This window comes from Hemibagrus wyckioides, linkage group LG01 (genome assembly GCF_019097595.1).
Source record: "Hemibagrus wyckioides isolate EC202008001 linkage group LG01, SWU_Hwy_1.0, whole genome shotgun sequence".
Lineage (NCBI taxonomy): Eukaryota > Metazoa > Chordata > Actinopteri > Siluriformes > Bagridae > Hemibagrus > Hemibagrus wyckioides.
Genome location: NC_080710.1, coordinates 8,185,780 through 8,204,536, shown reverse-complemented (window position 1 = coordinate 8,204,536; position 18,757 = coordinate 8,185,780). Strand labels below are relative to the sequence as shown.

The following is an 18,757-nucleotide window of genomic DNA, read 5'->3' as shown; positions in this document are numbered from 1 at the left end:
TTGAGGCTGCTTGCACCTCTTAGGGGAAGCCTGTGAGGGACTGATGTATTTCATTACACATGAGGATTGATCTAGTGGACTGAAACACTCAGCTCACTGACCAACTCCACTGCTTCACTTCAGCTTTGTATATCACAAACCCGCAGCGCCGGCAATCTCTCACCTCCTCTCACTCAAGCACATGCTCTTTCAGACTGAGCGAAACTCCTCCTAACTATTTTCTTTCAGTGCATCTACACGCTCTCACAAGCTATGCTGGTCAAGAATTCATCCATTCCCCAGGTTTTTCAGGAGCTCTATGGATAGTCTCAGGGTCCACTGTACTGCACCGGAACCGTTTCAATGAGCGCATGGCTTGGCTGTTTGGTAGATCTTCCAAGGATTACTGTGAATGATGTCAATCGCATTGTAAGGCTGGAATTTGTTATTCCCTGTAGTAAGCATTAGAAAGGACTCAGTTTTGAGTTATTTCAAGGAAGTATTCTCAAGCTCCTTTGTGAAAGTTCACATTATTACATGCTTCATTTTCTATCTAGTTAACCTTATTTAGATTTTCTGTTTGTGTATTTTCACTAATATTATGATGTTAATACAATAGGACTTTTCGCTCTACACTTTTTACCCCTGGGGTTATGAAAGCCTTCCCTGAAGCAAGCGCATTTGCCATCTGAAACGTGTATGGTGTGGTGCTAAAATGTTATGATTTGATGCTCAGGGACAGACACACGATCATAAATTGAACTCTGTGCCTTATGTCGCATGAAAACCAGCAACACTTAACAAAAACAGCTCGGTAACGTCAAGCCGAAAAACACTGAACATCATGGGAGTGTGCGCTCAAGCAAGAGGGCAAAACGTGATACTGAAAAATTAGTCGGATATCACGCTTGAAAGACTGGTCAAGTGTATGACTTAAAAAAGGCCAAAAAAGATTAGAAAGCTGTGAAAGATCCTGTGATAAAAACCTGCTGGGGTGCAGAGCAGCAGACCTGTCCTTTTTTTTTCCCTAACTGATGTGTGAAAGCATGAGACAAGCTGTTATTTAAAGCGGTCGCATGCTGCATTTATTCAATCATGGTTGTTGATGCAGCAAATATGCAAATAAGAAGGTCAAGTACAGTGTGAATAACCCTGGGGAAGGATGAGCAGTGTGTAACGTGAAACAAGATCATCCAGGATAACGTTTAGGTTAAGTGAGAAAAGCCCTAATTTATGATTCTTGAGTATTACAAATTCCTAATATTGTGCATTTTATCTATGTCTGATAAAGATCAGGTGACATGAGCATGAGGGAGACTAGTTTCAGATCTGTGCAGAGAGTTGCACTGGTACATAGAGGACACAGCATCTTCCTTTAGTAGTCAGCGTCTTGTGGGAGTCGAGGGTTCAATCAAACCATCACGCTTCATATGACACTCGAGTGCAGACTCTTGTATTAGGAGTGACATTAAAAATCCTCACGCTGGATATTGTGAATCCACTTTTTGGTGTCCAAAGGGAAAATGTGGAGACTAAGCACAGAATTAAATTATGAGGACGCAGGACACAGAAGCAATGCAGGTATTTTAAAGCTTCTTCAACGCATCCTACAACACACTAATATGTTAGATTTTAATGTTATACTATAATGCTAGATATATTACAATAACGCTACTATAGTTAATCTAGTTAACACCAATCAGGCATAACATTATGACCACTGACAGGTGAAGTGAGTAACACTGATTATCTCCTCATCATGGCACCTGTTAGTGGGCGGGATATATTAGGCAGCAAGTGAACATTTTGTCCTCAAAGTTGATGTTAGAAGCAGGAAAAATGGACAAGTGTAAGGATTTGAGCGAGTTTTGTGATGGCTAGACGACTGGATCAGAGCATCTCCAAAACTACAGTTCTTGTAGGGTGTTCCCGGTCTGCAGTGGTCAGTATCTATCAAAAGTGGTCCAAGAAAGGAACAGTGATGAACCGGTGACAGGGTCATGGACGGCCAAGGCTCATTGATGCACATGGTGAATGAAGGCTGGCCCGTGTGATCCGATCCAAAATACGAGCTACTGTTGCTCAAACTGCTGAAGTTAATGCTGGTTCTGATAGAACGGTGTCAGAATACACAGTGCATGATGGGTCAGGACTGTTTTGGCAGCAAAAGGGGGACCAACACCAATATTAGGTGGGTGTTCATAATGTTATGCCTGGTTGGTGTATATATATAATTGTGTGATGTACAGATTTGTTACAATCAGAGAAAGCTACACAGCATTTAGACATCTTCTCTTATCAAGGTACAACAAGGTGTGGTCAGTAACGTGTAACATGAATCGAAGCATTCGTGTTCGTATATCATAATCCATGCAGGATTTTTGTGTAGGCTTACCTTTCTGTCGGACCGAGCACCAGATGGTTACGATGAGCACGCAGATGATGGTGAAGACCAGGAGAGCCAGCACACCTCCTATGACTGGATACGGTACAGCACTGTGAGTCTCCACCACTGCTCCAGGGTCTGGCACACACACACACACACACACACACAGACAAAATGATACAGTGGTTCCCCAACATTCTAGCTATGAGTTTAGTAACTGCTTCTGGAGCTCTAGCTTCTAGTGCTGGAACTTCATAAACATAACTTGGACAGCCCTGACCTAGAGGAGTGGCAGGGACTTTTTGAAGGAGTGAAGGAGTGAGACATTAAAATCTGCTTTCATATGAGACTGGACAAAACAGATAAATATTTAAAGACATTTAAAACGGGTTGAAGGTGATAGAGAGGTTCTGGCGAAGAAAACAGGCAGAGATAGAAATGTTTAATCCTCGGTTTAATAAAGGGTGGATAGTGATGGAGGTGCAGGTTGTGGGGAAGGAACTGGAATGAGAGAGAGAGAGAGAGAGAGAGAGAGAGAGATGTGAAAATGCTAAATGTGAAAAACAGCAATGATGGAAACAATAAGGAAAAGTAGACAATTGCTCATGCAAGAAGGATGTGGGATGAGCGCAGCCGAGAAACAGAGGGCAGAAGGAGGGGGGGCATGACTGAGACAGAGACTAACACAGAGAGAATGAGACAGAGGGAAAGGAGGGATGAGAAGTAAGATTTCATTAGAAGAGTAATGAGCAATATTTCATAAGGGATGAAAAATTAAGCAGGTTCTCCGATGAGGGTCTGGCAGCTCCAGCTCGACAGACATTACACACACACACGTTTTTCTCTAACAGTCTGCAGGTACACACACACACACACACACACACTTTCTTTCATTCAGGTAAAACAATGCTACGCTTCCTACATCTTTCTCTCTTCATTGAATAAAAAAGGAGAATGTAACAAGAGAAGAATAATATAAAAAGATCACAGTAAAAATGTAAGGTAAAAAATGTAAGGAAATGAGGCAGAAAGAGAATGGGTAGCAAGTTTACATTTGAGGAAAAAAATGAGTGAATCAGTGATCCTACGCAGAATGTCTACCTGTTTTATTTAAAAAGGAATTCCCGCTAAAATCTGTGGTTTAAGATCAGGCCGGATTAACATGCCCGAGTGTGTGGTGGTGTTTGTGTGTGCATGTATGTGCCTGTGTGTAGGTAGGGGTGTAAATGAGGTGTGTATGTATTATGGGTTGGGAGGCACTGAGATGTCTTTGTGGGAGGGGGTACTGAGGTGTATGTATGGTGGTGGTGGTGGTGGTGGTGAAGGGGGGGATCTGAGGAGCGTGTGTATGTGTAGGGGCACTGGAGTGAGGTTTATGTATGTGTGTATGTAGGGTGTACTGAGGTGTTTGTGTGCCTGTGTGTGTGTATGTGAAGTGTGTGTTTTTCTATGCATTATAATTATTCTGATTCTTTGGTGTCAGTTCAGAGAGAGAGAGAGAGAGAGAGAAAGAGAGAAAGAGAGAGAGAGAGTGTGTGTGTGTGTGTGTGTGTGCGTGCGTGCGTGCAGCCAGCAGTCAGTCAGGGCCGTAAACACCATTGTAACCTGACTGAAGGGCAATCTAACTGACACACTGCTGGTAATGTTAAGTCAGACTCGTTTAAAAGAACTGCCCTCCCAGGACCTCTTTCCCCTTCTCTCACCTTCCCTTTCCTCTCATTGCCCACACACACACACACACACACACACACAGAGCATGCACACACATGCACACACACACACACCGCTCATTATGATTAACAGCATACACACACCTCAGTATCCCCCCCACACACACACCTTGGTGCCCTCCTCCCTCTGCGCATCCACACATACACACACACACACCTCAGCGCCCACACACTCAGAGAGAGGGATAGAGACAGAAACAGCTGACTAGACATTACAGAAGAGTGCTAGTTCTAGAGAGTGCAGTGAAGGCAATAGATTAAATGTGTGTGTGTTTATCATAATATTATGTGAAGACATGCTGATTTCTCATGAGAAGAGCAGAAGAGACAGAAAAGAAGAGGTTACTAAGGATGAGGAGGCGAAGGAGTCGGAGGAGGAGGAAGAGGAGGACGGGTTACCTGCTGCTGTCCATGGGAGGGAGTATGAGGAGGTGACAGGATGGGAGATGGTACTGACAAACACAGACACTTTCTCTATGAGGGAATGACATGGTTATGAGTTAAAACCTAGTGAACAACCCAAAATGACACACACATATGCTGAGAGGGTGCACTTGTGCAAGTGTATGGTCTAGGACAAATGGCAGACAGCCAGATGTGTGTGTGTGTGTGTGTAATGAGAACAGGGGTCTGCCATGTGCTACAATGTGGGCCTCGTTCCAAACGTTCAAACATTCCCAGCTGTGGCCTGTGTAGACAACACGGGTCAGTCTGAAGTTCCCAAGGGAAGGAGGCACGGGTGAGATTTTAACGCTGCCTCTCTCCTTTCCCAGCCAGCAGGGTGCAATATTGCTCTGTCTCACTCTCATCCCTCTGTTCCGTTATATCCCTCCACACTGGCCTTCTCATCCATCTCTTTCTTCTATACACCTCCGATATCAGCAAAATCCCCCTTTCTCTCTCTGTTCACTTTTCCTCCACCTAAGTGTGTGTGTGGGTGTGTATGTGCGGTATTGCAGTGTTTTCTATATGCACTTTTCTATTCTCTATACCCAAGAAACAACCACCTTGTAGCCATGCAGTGCCCTATTAAGAGATTTAAGCTTCTATTTCCTTGCATTTGATTCAAGTTCAAATCTTTCATGGCTTTTAATTGCCGGCTTGTTCGAAGTGTTCAGCTCAGCCTTGAGGCTATTTTCAATTTTTTAAATATCAAGGATGCTTCATTCAAAGCGCGAAGAAAGAACGGAAAGAAAAGACACAACCTGCTCTGGAAAGCTACAGGAGAGCTTCATGCTCCGTGTCGTGTGTCCATGCGTCAGTGGGTCACGTCTGGTGTGTGGACAGGCTTGTACTTGTGTGTGTGTGTGTGTGTGTGTGTATGCATTCTTTGTGACTCTAGATGCATGCAGTAGTTGTATTTATGTGACAGATTAGTTAGTGTTTGTGTATAAATGCTTGGAGCTGGTGTGTGTTTTTGTGCACGCATGTAACAGAGTGTGTAGGAGGACTGCCTGCATGCGTGTTAATTAAGGAGTGGGGTATTTATGAGTTATATGAGTACTTGTATTTGCATGCATTTTTGGGCTTTGTAATGTGTGTGTGTGTGTGTGTGTACCTAGGCCTAAGGGTTTCAATGTAGCAGCCAAAGCTGGCCATTAATTGGACAATGATGAATATATACTGCGCATTAACACACCAATCTCTCTCTCTCTCTCTCTCTCTCTCTCACATGGCTCTCCATATGTCTTCTCCTCTTAATCATTCTCTCTCTGCCCCCCCACTTGCTCATTCTCTCCATTTCTGGCTTCATTTCTTTCAATCTAATGGCAGCACACATCTTCATCTGTCTTTAAATTATGGATGCAACCCAAAACCTCTAATAACGCTTACTGCTTTTCATCGTCACATCCGCGATATTCGCAGAGACTTTTTTTAAAAATAAAATAAAATTTAACTGCAGGACGTTTCCACATTGCAAATCGAATCCCCTATCTCGCTTCTTCCCACCTCTGGGGTCAAAGGTCATTTCTCCGGCACTGGCTTAACTATTCAGCATGTTCCACTGCTTCCATTTTAAAATTCCTACCGTGGCTTACTGTAAGTGGAATGTAATGAAAGCCTCAGTTATGATTTCTTTTCTGGCTTCTGCTTTCATTATTCGCTCGGTTAATTAGAAAGCCGCGCTGTGACTCCTAATTAGTGGCTGCGCTTGTTATTGGGCTACTCTTTCCCTCAGCTATGGCTTCTCTCTTTCTGTAAAGAAAAACACGATTGTGAACATTTCACGATTGTCTGGATGTTTCCCATTTGCTGGACATGATTCGATTAGTGTTGTGACAGTATTCACTTAATAAGATAATTAACTTCTTAGCTAGAAAATTGTATAGTTGCAACAGAATGAGCTTTTTTGACAGGAAAAATCTTGTAGTTAGTATGCGAGAAATGAGCTACATTAAATATGCTACTCTGTCAGAATATGGTCTCAGACGCTCAGCAAAACAAGCCACAAAACATCTGGTAGCTTTTATACACTTTTCAGGCTTCAGAATCTAAGGTTTGAATCTGTTGGCTTTTTCGCATGTTTGTGTATATATACACTACTCAAAAAAATTAAAGGAACACATTGAAAACATCAGCTCTCAATGCGGGAAAATATCATGCTGGATATCTATACTGATATGGACTGGGTAATGTGTTAGGAACGAAAGGATGCCACATCGTTTGATGGAAATGAAAATTATCAACCTACAGAGGGCTGAATTCAGACACCATTCACCATTCAATGGTATCAATTCCTTCATCCTCCAGGAACTGCCTGCATACTCTCGCCATATTGTCGTGCACCAGGAGGAACCCAGGACCCACTGCACCAGTCTAGGGTCTGACAATGGGTCCAAGGATTTCATCCCGATCTCTAATGGCAGTCAGGGTGCCATTGTCTAGCCTGTAGAGGTCTGTGTGTCCCTCCATGTATATACCTCCTAGACCATCACTGACCCACTACCAAACCCGTCATGCTGAATGATGTTAAAGGCAGCATAAAGTACTCCACGGCTTCTCCAGGCCCTTTCATGTCTGTCACGTGCTCAGGGTGAACCTGCTCTCATCTGTGAAAAGCACAGGGCACCAGTACCGGACCTGCCAATTCTGGTGTTCAATAGCAAATGTCAATCAAGCTCCACGGTGCCGGGCAGTGAGCACAGGTCCCACTAGAGGATGTTTGGGCCCTCAGGCTACCCTCATAAAGTCTGTTTCTGTTTGTTTGGTCAGAGACATTCACACCAGTGGCCTGCTGGAGGTCATTTTGTAGGGTTCTGGCAGTGCTCATCCTGTTCCTCCTTGCACAAAGGAGCAGATACCGGTCCTGTTGATGGGTTAAGGACCTTCTACAGCCCTGGCCAGCTCTCCTAGAGTAACTCACTGTCTCCTGGAATCTCCTCCATGCTCTTGAGACTGTGCTGGGAGACACAGCAAACCTTCTGGCAATGGCATGCACTGATGTGCCATCCTGGAGGAGTGTCCAGGTATCGCCTCAAGCTACCAGCTAGTGACACTGACCCTAGACAAATGCAAAACTGGTGAAAAACAGTCAAAAAAGATGAGTAGGGAAACAAATGTCAGTGGCCTCCACCTGTAAAACCATTCCTGTTTTAGGGGTCATCTCATTGTTGTCCATCTAGTGCCCCTGTTGTTAATTTCATTAACACCGAAGCAGCTGAAACTGCTGATAAACAAACCCCTCTGCTACTTAACTGACCAGATCAATATCCCAGGAGTTTAATTGACTTGATGCTATACTCTGATTAAAAAGTGTTCCTTTAATTTTTTTTGAGCAGTGTATGAAAATGTAGGCCTTTAGCATGAAAACAAACTACTTAAAATGTAAGAAATTGCACTTTAGAAAGCATGAGATTTGCTGGATTGAATAAAGTTTGCCCATCTTTAAAGATGTAGTGCTCTCTGGTGATAGTATCTTTTCCCTTCCAGGACTTGTCAATAATAGACCAATACATCACGGAAAAACGAGGGGGAAATACCAAACACTGATCAGCGTCGACTACGCGTCAAACTTAAAAAGGCTAAAAGTGTTAGAAAGCTGTGAAAGATAACAATACCTGCTTGAATGCAGAACATCAGTCCGTTTTCCTCTCTGAGGTAAAAGCGTGAGACAAGCCGTTATTTAAAGCGTTTGCGCGCTGTATTTATCCAATCATGATCACTGACACGCGAAATATGCAAATGAGAAGGTTAAGCCAGTGTATAGGGATGTACAGTGTGAAACATCAGATATATTATATTATATTATATTACATTATATTATATAACCTTAAAAAATTATAAACGACAGTGTTCAGTGTAGCGTGAAAAGCCTTTTAGTGTAAGGGAAATCTATTTCTAGCTAATCCATTAGCTAGCTTAATTACTATTTATCTAGATAAGATGCTAGCTAGGTAAACATTGACCATCATTTACCCTAGAAATAGAGAGCTTTTATATCAGCATTTTAAAACATTTAATAAAATAAAATTGACAGCCATTAGCTCTCAGCTTATTCACAAACTTAAACAAAGATTCCTGCCCAAATCTCTAAAAATAGAGAACCATATTTCATCTGATTATGAACTCTGCTCATTTAAAACTACACTTTAAACTTTATCTAGGTCAAGTTTCTCTTAAGGCACAAACACCTTCAAGGTTTAAAATAAAAAAAAATTGTGCTGGAAATTAGCATGAACAATAAATAATGGCACCCATCAGAAACACAGCTTACTGAGAAATTCTTCAAGGCTGAAAAATGTCTGCTTTCGTTCCTCCTCATCCTTCATCACTCCAGTCATCACTGACTCGCTCACGCTTCAGTACATTCTGGAGCAGAGTCAGTGAATTACATACAGTATGAAGGGCTGCTTTCGAAAAACGTCTAATATTATACGCGTCTGACTGAGTTTTGGAAAGAATATGAGATATAGCTAGCTTGGGAATTATCAATTCAAATTGTTCCTTTGGCAACCTGTTTTTTATAACACTGCTTAATAAACTTTTTATTACACTTCTATAAGCAGTGTATTAATTTTGGAACACTTTCTATCAAAACTAATGGGATGACATTAGGCTTTTATTTGGCTTTGTCCATAGGAAAGAGAGGAGAGAGCAGAGACCTCGATTATCATAATGGAAAGACATTAAAATCTTACCGCACTTTTCTTTTTTATTCTTATTTGCGACAATTTTTTACTAACACCACCTCCATGACACTTTGAACAAGTTGCAGAAGGTATATACTGCGTTTCATAACAGAATTAGAAATGCAAATTTACCTAGCGTGGTAGTTCGAGGGCATTAAAAGCATCCGCCTGGCGTATGGGCCTCGCGAATGAGAGGAAGTCGCATTAAAGCAGTTTTAAATGCAAATGGACCGATAGCACTTAGGTTGAAAAGGATTTATACCTGAAACATCGATACAATAATTTAATACATGATCTGAAAAGGGCAGGTGACAGGTGTAATGTACATGTCATAGAAGATACATTAATGTAGCTTAAATTTCCTGGTTGTATAATAATACTTTTTGACCATATAGTACAGAGTTATAGAAGGGGAATTATTCTTAATCGCACTGGGTGTCACACAGATGAGGTCTGGTTCCTCTTCAGGTTTATTCTTTATAGCAGGAGTTTTTTTTTTTTTTCTGGGATAAATTTAACATTTATAACTCACCTCCTGAATTTAGATATTTCTATAAAGCTGTGTTGTGACAATGTCCACCATTTGTTTTGAATGTGAGAAGAATGCCGGTGTGATGCCAATGCTTCGGTCAAATACAGCAACGTTCACAATCTCCTCCTTATTAACTCGCCTCCTTGTTAGCGATGCGGTAATGATTGCTTACATAGAACAAATTCCATTTTCTTGTAAAGTCTTGCTCCTGCTTTCACCCAGTGATGATTCAGAGCCTTATTATCTGTTGCTATTCTAAGTTTGGACTTGGGAGTTGCTTCTTGCCTGGCGTAATCTGTTTATCGATTGACTTTGAGTTTGCTTTGCCCTTTTGCATTGTTCACCTCGGTCTTTTAATAAACCCGGCGTTTACATCCAAATGCCTGCACACTCGCATACTCGTGTACCGTTTGTAACGAGCAAATGATAACATTGTGGTTCTCTTTCATGTGAAGCACTGCTTTGGCATTATATACAGTAAACCCTCCAGGCATGCAATGTTAATAAAGTTCTTTGTAAGTAACATTAAAGGTAAAGTGTCACTCTAAAGTCCGGGTTTACTTTAATGTTCAATTTTAATCTTCTAGTTTTCAGATTAAGTTGATCAGGTTAGATTAAAGTGTGTTGCTCGGTCACGGCTTCACTTTCCAGCTCTGTTTGTTTCTTTCCCCATTCAATCTTTCCTATATTGCCTCCTCCATCAGAATGGCCCTATTAAACAAAAGCAGCAAAAGAACTGGCTGCATTTTCTGCGCTTCACAGCTTCTCAGCCAGGAGCAACATCTTGATGGAAAATGTTTTTTGATTCAGAGCAAAGAAGCATGGAAGATTAAGGGCCCCACTCCCTGCGCTGTCATTCGCTCGCCTTTTTTCTGCTCATTCATCATCCGCTCTTCTCCTCCGTCCTTTCTCTCTTCGTCCTCTTGCAGGTCTCCTAGCAGTTTTCTCCCTTGTTTTTTTCCCCTCTCCTTCTCTTTCCTTATCCAGAAGAGCAGTTCGACTGAAAGTAAAGTTCCGGCAGGTAAAGAGTGTTTTCACCTGTGTGTTGTTACCCGACAGCCTATTTATATGATTGTTTTTCTCTCAGCAGGTGTAGGGAACTAGAGAGAGACAGAGCCTGCGGAGCTCCCGGAAGCAACACAAAACCGCGAACTTGAACTTTAAAACAAGCCGTGAGCGGTCTTGTCTATTTTGTGCTGATTTTCTTAAGTAAGCTGAATCTCACAGAAAAGCTCTCACTCTGAATAAAAAGAAAACAAGGCAAAGTTCTGCCAAAAATATGCCCGTCTCCTGAGTCCTGCTTTCCACCTCATTCGTGACTCAGGTCTATCGTCTACAGCCTATTTGTTTTCCTGTCCACTCCAGATGAGTGTTATAGTAATAAAAGAAAAAAAGGAAGCAAGGACACACTCTGTTAAGTATGCAGGAAACATCAAATGAGAGCTCGAATTGCCTACACGGCACCACCAAACAGAGCGACGAGAATAAGGGTGCGAGGGATGGCAGCTGGATGAAAGATGACATTCCCACCCACCTGTGCTCACTGAGCTGCCTCATTAAGGCGCGCATTTGACGGCTGGCTCCGCCAAGCAAAGACAGAGAAGGAAAAAAAAAGACAGAGCAAGGGAGGGCGCTGCCTCCAGAGACCTAATCCCTTACATAACTTCTCAATAATAAATCAGGCACGGTGAAAGGTGTAGCACCTAAAGTCAGCATCTGTGTTACATCAGAGCTCTGTATTCCCACTGGAGGCTAACAAAGGCCTGGAAATAGTGTTTAGATCATGGACTGGGAGAGGAAGTGAAGTTTACATGGCAGGAAATACCCATGAACAGACCCCATATCGTTCGCAATGGTGTTTGTGTGTGGTAGTTTGTGTAAAATTGTATACATGTGTGTGGATGTGATTAGAATAAACAGCATATAGACTATATGAAAGACATGAAAGCTCTCACTGGTGTTGTGTCATTTGTGTTATCATGAAATGGACTAATTCTTATCTAATATCCACTCACTAATTAATTTATTGTAGGAACCTGGTCATTTATGCAATTATCTAATCATGGGGAAGTAGCACAATTCATTAAAAAGAAGTTCACATCAAACATAGGAAATGTGGGAAAATGTGATCTTGACTGTATCATGGTTGTTGGTGCTAGACAGGCTGATTGCAGTAAACTATTTCGGAAGCTGCAGATCTCCCGGGATCTTCCCACACAGCAGTCTCCAGGGTTTAAACAGAAAGCTGTGAAAAGCATCCAGTGAGGGACAATTGTGTAGGTGGAACACCTTGTTGATAAGAGAGGTGAGAAGACAATGGCCACGACTTGTTCAACTCAAATAAATGGTGAAACAACTCAGCAGATCGTTTCTTTCTCCACTCTTTGATTTTTCTTTCACTTTGGTAGAGGTTCATCTTGGTTCCAGAGCTTTTGTGGCTCATCTCTGTACCTCTTTGTTAATCCCAATCTGCTCTTCTGAATCTGATCAGTGGTTTGCATCTTGTGTTACCTTCTCTATATTTCTGTTATCAGAGTTTTCTTCAAACAGTGGATTGTTAGACCTTCACCACTGTCCTGTGGAGGTTGTTGGTGGTCACTTGACTGTTGTTTCTGGGTATATTTCTTCTTCACAGCACTCACAGTGTTTCTGCCATCAAGTGCTGTTATTTTCCTTGACTGACCTGTTTGATGTCTGTTTGTTTGTACACCAGTTCAGTGGTTTCTTTCTTTTTCTTGAAATTCCAATTTGTTGTATTGGCTATGCTCAATGCTTTGGCAGTGACTCTTTGGCCGTGATTTTTTCTTTTGTTCAGCTTCAAAATGGCTTGCATTTTGCTCAGCACTTTGCTTCATGTTGGTTCATGCTTTTTAACAAGTCCAGCCTTCAAAGGTGAAACCCAGGGCTCAAACCAAGAGGAGACATGCAAAGCTATTCATTTAGCAAACAATAATTGCCCGTCACTCATTTGTTCCAATATTTTTGCTCACACTGGCTATTTGGAAACAAAAGGGGCCAAGTTGTTTAAAAGATCTGCATGTAAACGTCAGGAAATGAAAGCTCAAGGTGTTAGCCATTGTCTCAGAATTGTTCCTGCTGCTCCAATACAGGACTGTATGTAATAGATGGATCAAAATGAGACAGAAGTAGATGTATAACAGGCATTAATAGCAGTAGCTTTCTCTTACCATACACCAGCAGTGTGTACTGGTCGGCTGCGCGGCCGTAATTATTGTGTGCCTGACACAGGTAGGTGCCGTTGTGTGTTTGGCTAAGGCGAGACATGACCAGGGTGGTGCCGGAAATTTCCGCCCTCTCGGGCAGAGTGTCGTTGACTCGTGACCAGAGAATGTCCCGTGGCCTAAAGAAATACAGAGAGAAAGAGAGACTGAACACTGAAGCAAAACAGAAGCTGAGGCTAAACTGTTTCAAACAAAATGGTTCCTCAAGGCTTCTGGGATTGTTAAGAGTTTATTGTTTAATACATTGGTTCTGGTTGGAGCCTTTAATAATGAAGAAATTGTACCCTATTTTATGGTTTTACATTGAAACAAACCAACCAAAGAACCACTTTAAATTCTAATAAAAGATAGATCCATAATAATTCTGGTACTGGGTACCAAAAACTGCTCTTATACCAGCATCCAATACATGATCTGATGTGATGATGAAGCATTACTGAACAGACATGAAAAAAACATTCATCTACTTATTTAATGATTATTGATTACAACACACACACACACACACAATGATATCTGCACACATGTAGCAGTGAAGCGAATGTGTAGGAAACCTGTTTCACTTCACGTATTCGAGCACATTTTTTTCCCTCCATCGCTCACCAGGGTTTACATTCTGCTCATGAGGCCAGGTGTATTTCTCATGTTTAATGACCATGCTTGCTGACACTGCTCTACACAGTCAGGTCAGCTACACATGAACTCTATATTAACCCTTTTTACCAGTACACTGGCGTTCCATTCTGCCGGAGGAATGGACATCGACTTATCAGACATTTTCAATTAGTATAAACAAATGAATTCTAATAGAACAGAATTCTATGAATTCTAGTCTGATATGAAATGACTCAGGATGCTGTTGGGTTTCAGTGCGAGAGGTTTGTTTTTCCCTCTGTTGGATAAGCTTACACAGAATTCTAGTGGTTGAAGATAAACACCTTCAAATTTTAGAGTAGAAATGGCTTTGATATCACCATTCATTTTGAAGATGGAACCGTTTTTGGAACTTTTCTAAGAATATATTGCCCCCTAGCAGGCTAGACAAAAAGAGAAATACTTATAAATAACTACAAATTCTTTGTAGTGTCTAATTTTATCTGAGCCATTAAACACCACTGTGGAGTGTGACATCACAAAGAAATTCAATGCTGAACATGGATACAACCAAAATAGACACAAATTCCATTTTCTTTTGGCCTTTGGGGGAAAAAAAGAGTTAAAGAAACAGAAGAATAATTCAAACAGAAAACGTCGTTGCTAGCAGCAAAATAAAATACCACCAAACATAAACAGTCACTCAATTTGTTTTCTTTTTCTGAATTAACTGCATTAAAACTGACCAAACCTTTTTTTTGACCTTTAAATGCTGCAACTTTCTGAAAAAACCCTCGACATTCCCATTGACCAGAAAATCCGAAATCCCAGTACAACAAGTGCACAGACTTTGGACCCTGATACAGAGACCCAAAGAGGATACGGAGTGGAAAGCTGTGGTACAAAGACCGTGAACGCAAAGAGATTATGGCACGCACACACCGTCACATCTGTGATATGATCCGTGAGCCTGTTTTCAACCCGACGGCTGCGAAAGAGCTTTATCCATCATCCGTCCTTGGCTAGATTACAATCCTTCTATCGGCTTTGCCAATAATCCTGCTGGACACTTTTAATTAAAGCCTGCCCAGGATTCACATCCCGTGTCACACACACACACACAGGCAGGACCTAACAAACAGCTGTAGGCGACTAATAAACACACCTCGGCAACAACGGTGGACAGAGTTTAATTGGTGATTAATGTCAGAGGAGCAGGATCATTATAGCTCTATAACGGAGCGATGCACTCAGTGTAGCATGAGCTCAGGGCCTGGGAGTGGCTCTCTCTCTCTTTCTCTCTCTCTTTCTCTCTCTTCACACTGGTCAGTGTTTGCAATCACATCATTTTCTTTCACACTTAACCCATATTCGTCGCACTCTATCTGGCCAGAGCACTCATCCCCCTTTCTCCTCCCCTACACCCTTGTTCTCAAGAGTCTATCCAAGTCCATCACTTCTCTCCACTCCATCTGTCATCTGCTTGTCCCCCATATAAAAGGACCAGCGCTGGCACACTTTCCCTCCATCTCTCTCTTTCAGTCCTCGCGTTACTTACAAGACTCCAGGGGGGCTTTAATGGCTCTACTCTCAGAGCCTCTTAAATTCACAAAGACTAGAAAAGGGGGGAAAAGAAATCAAACAGTAGGTAGAACTTGTGGCAGTTGCCCCAGATCTCTGAATTTGCTTTTCAGGCTCATGTTGATCTTCTCATGAGCTTTCCAGCTCATCTGGATTGGGCTGATCTTCTGAGCAGTGAGGAGCTACACGGAAAAAAATCTGGCAAGCAGAAAAGAGCTGGAAGTGCAAAAATAATTCCAATTTCAATACAGCATGGGAAAGCACAATACACACACACACATACTCACAGTGGATTTCCAGTGACGGTGCAGGTAAGGCTGAGCGAGTCCCCCTCTCTCAGAATGCTGGGTGGGGGGCTGATCCTCACTGTGGGGGCAACTACGTAGAGACAAAAACATGAAGAGCTCATTGTAGTGGTGGTGGTGTTTTTTTTTTTATCATCATTGCTGAGCACATCACACATCACACACCGCCTCGTGCAGTCATTATGTCGCTTCTTTGTCCATAATCAGGCAACAACATAATTAGAGGCAATTGCTTTTAAAATCCTGCCAAGAGTACAGGCTTTAGCAGATGGCTATTCCGTGGGCTAATAACGAGCGCTAATGGCCCGTGATTAGCAGTACCCATTGTTTCCTGTTACACAGTAAAGACAATATATTGTAGCTTCGGTTCTTCTGACCTTGTAAAAACTTCAGATCAACATCACACGATTAAATCCATCCGACTGTAAAACTATATCACACCACTGGAGATTCAAATAGATAACTGTGTGTGTGTGTTTTTTAATACATAAAACGAGTCTCACAGTGGACATCCAGGCGGTAATGACGGACTCTTTTCTGTCCCACAAGTGCTGGATGGGAAGCCTCGCAGCTGAGAGCTGCACCGTTGTCCTTCCTCTCCACGGGAAGCCGTATGGTGTTGGACACGCTCACCGTCTTTCCATTCTCCTGCTGAGACACCACACCTGAGAGGCAGACGGATATAGAAACACAATGTTCAGTGTAGTCAGTGGTTACTCTTTTGCTGCTCTTGCTCTACGGTATGTTTAGTGTGTATTGTGTTGTCTCTTTTCTGTTTATTCATCACTTTTTTACTGCAAATCTATGGAATGATTTATATATTGCTTTAGAGATATCACATTATATTTTCCATTCAGTACACACACACACACACACATATATATATATGCCCAGAGCATCACACTGCCTCTACCAGCTTGCCTTCTTCCCATCCTGGTGCCATCTTTTCCCCAGGGAAGTGACGTACACACACCTGCCTAACCAAATGATATAAAAGAAAACATGATTCATCAGTCTAAGCCAACTTCTTCCATCGCTCCATGATCCAGTTCTAATGCTCACATGACCATTGTAGGCAAAGGACAGCAATCAGCATGGACACTCTGACCAGTCTGCAGCAACGCAGCTCTATACACAGCAAGCTGTGATGCTCTGTGTGTCCAGACACCATAACCATAACATCATAACCAGAATTAACTGTAAATGTAGATGTTCTGTGGGATCTGACCAGATGGAGGTGATCTGTGAGCTTTAGGTGTCCATGACCATGTCTCTGGTTCACTGCTTGTCCTATTTGGGACCACTGTTGGTGAATACTAACCACTGCATATGGGGCAATGCTTCAGTCAAAGAGCTCTGATCCGTATTTCTTCAATTTCCAGCACAACACTTACGAGAAATGCCCTCACTTGTTGCCTTATAAGACTACGCTATTGATTTTTAAATATATTTTTAATTTAAATATCCATTTATTTACTGTTAAAACAATTGCTAGAGAAATAAACTAACTATAATAGCAATTATTTTATTTAGATTTTATATTTTTGTGTTTTATATATATATATATATATATATATATATATATATATATATATATAATTTCAGTAAACTTTCCAGTACATCTCCATCATGGATGCAAACAGATATACTGTAGGATGATTTAAAAGCACTGAAGCATAATTAAAACAGTTGCATTTAAAAAAATAAATAAATAAATAACTATTACGCACATTAAACAAGATTAAAGTCTGTTTATGTTTGGTTTTTAGCACATTTGAAATGCATTAATCATTAGTGTGGCTGCCAGTATATTAAAGTGCGCTGTAGCGTAAACAAGTTCAGTATATTATCTGAGGTCTACATTTGGAGAATTCATTTCTGAGACTGATTTTATAAGACTCAATACTGATCACCAGCCAAGTGCTGAGGAACACTGACACAACTCACACATCGAGAAAAAAGTAAACAGATTATTACTGCTTATTTCTGCAAACAAGCCTAAAGTATAGTTAACAAGTTAATAACAAGCTAATGGCAGCATACCTGTAGATAGATAGATAGATAGATAGATAGATAGATAGATAGATAGATAGATAGATAGATAGATAGATAGATAGATAGATAGATAGATAGATAGATAGATAGATAGATAGATGCAGAGTTTAATTCACTTCTCAATATGATGCTGCTTATTTTTGCAAACAAGACTAAAGTATAGTTAATAACATGTTAATAACAAGCTAATAGCAGCATACATGTAGACAGACAGACAGACAGACAGACAGACAGACAGACAGACAGACAGACAGACAGACAGATAGATAGATAGATAGATAGATAGATAGATAGATAGATAGATAGATAGATAGATAGATAGATAGATAGATAGATAGATGACGAATAATAAACCACTAACTAACTAATGACTGGCTAATGTCCACCACTGAACATTTGATGGCTTCGACAGAAAGAAATTAGTGTTTCTGTCAGAACCAGCATTAACTTCTTCAGCAGTTTGAGCAACAGTAGCTCGTCTATTGGATCGGATCACACGGGCCAGCCTTCCCATGACCCTGTCACTGGTTCACCACTGTTCCTTCCTTGTTCCACTTTTGATAGATACTGACCACTGCAGACCGGGAACACCCAACAAGAGCACATCAACTTTGAGGACAAAATGTTCACTTGCTGCCTAATATATCCCACCCACTAACAGGTGCCATGATGAGGAAATAATCCGTCTTATTCACTTCACATGTCAGTGTTCATAATGTTATGCCTGATCGGTGTATAGTTTCATTAAAAATGAATCATACAGACAACATGCTGTGAGATCGCTATACTATGACCTTGCTGTCCCTCACATGCCTCATAAAAAATAGTCATAGTCAAATTGAGTGAATCCAGTCATGGGGATTTTGCTGTGTTTGCGTTTACAGATGAGTAAAACATTCACACATTGTACAAGGTATTTAAAAGGGATTTGGCACCACTAATTACTCCTGTAATCCATAATAATGGAGAGAGAGAGAGACAGAGAGAGAGAGAGAAATAATGCAATGAGGTATGCACACCGACTGCAATTTTATAGACTTTTCAATTTTATATTTCATTATTTTTTAATATTCACATACTTTATAACCAAGATTTGCCAATACAAATATACTGTTATTTGTCATGCCAATAAAGCGCACTGAAATAGAAAGTCGCAAGGGAGATAGAGAGCAAGCGAGAGAGAGAGAGAGAGAGACAGAGAGAGAGAGAGAGAGTTGGCAGACT

General features: G+C 41.3%; 1 protein-coding gene across 3 annotated transcripts in view; it reads right to left on the bottom strand.

The window, feature by feature from the left end:
* Positions 1 to 18,757, bottom strand: part of cadm4 (cell adhesion molecule 4) — a 192,954-nt gene that overhangs the window by 3,652 nt on the left and 170,545 nt on the right. For 2 of the 3 annotated variants that reach the window (XM_058385549.1, XM_058385533.1), the window contains exons 4-8: positions 15,982 to 16,143; positions 15,461 to 15,551; positions 12,945 to 13,117; positions 4,495 to 4,569; positions 2,375 to 2,503 (exon numbers count right to left, since the gene is read on the bottom strand). In XM_058385549.1, the coding sequence (XP_058241532.1) occupies positions 2,375 to 2,503; positions 4,495 to 4,569; positions 12,945 to 13,117; positions 15,461 to 15,551; positions 15,982 to 16,143 (630 nt within the window). The remainder of the gene's footprint in view (positions 1 to 2,374; positions 2,504 to 4,494; positions 4,570 to 12,944; positions 13,118 to 15,460; positions 15,552 to 15,981; positions 16,144 to 18,757) is intronic. The other variant, XM_058385558.1, reaches the window with a different exon arrangement.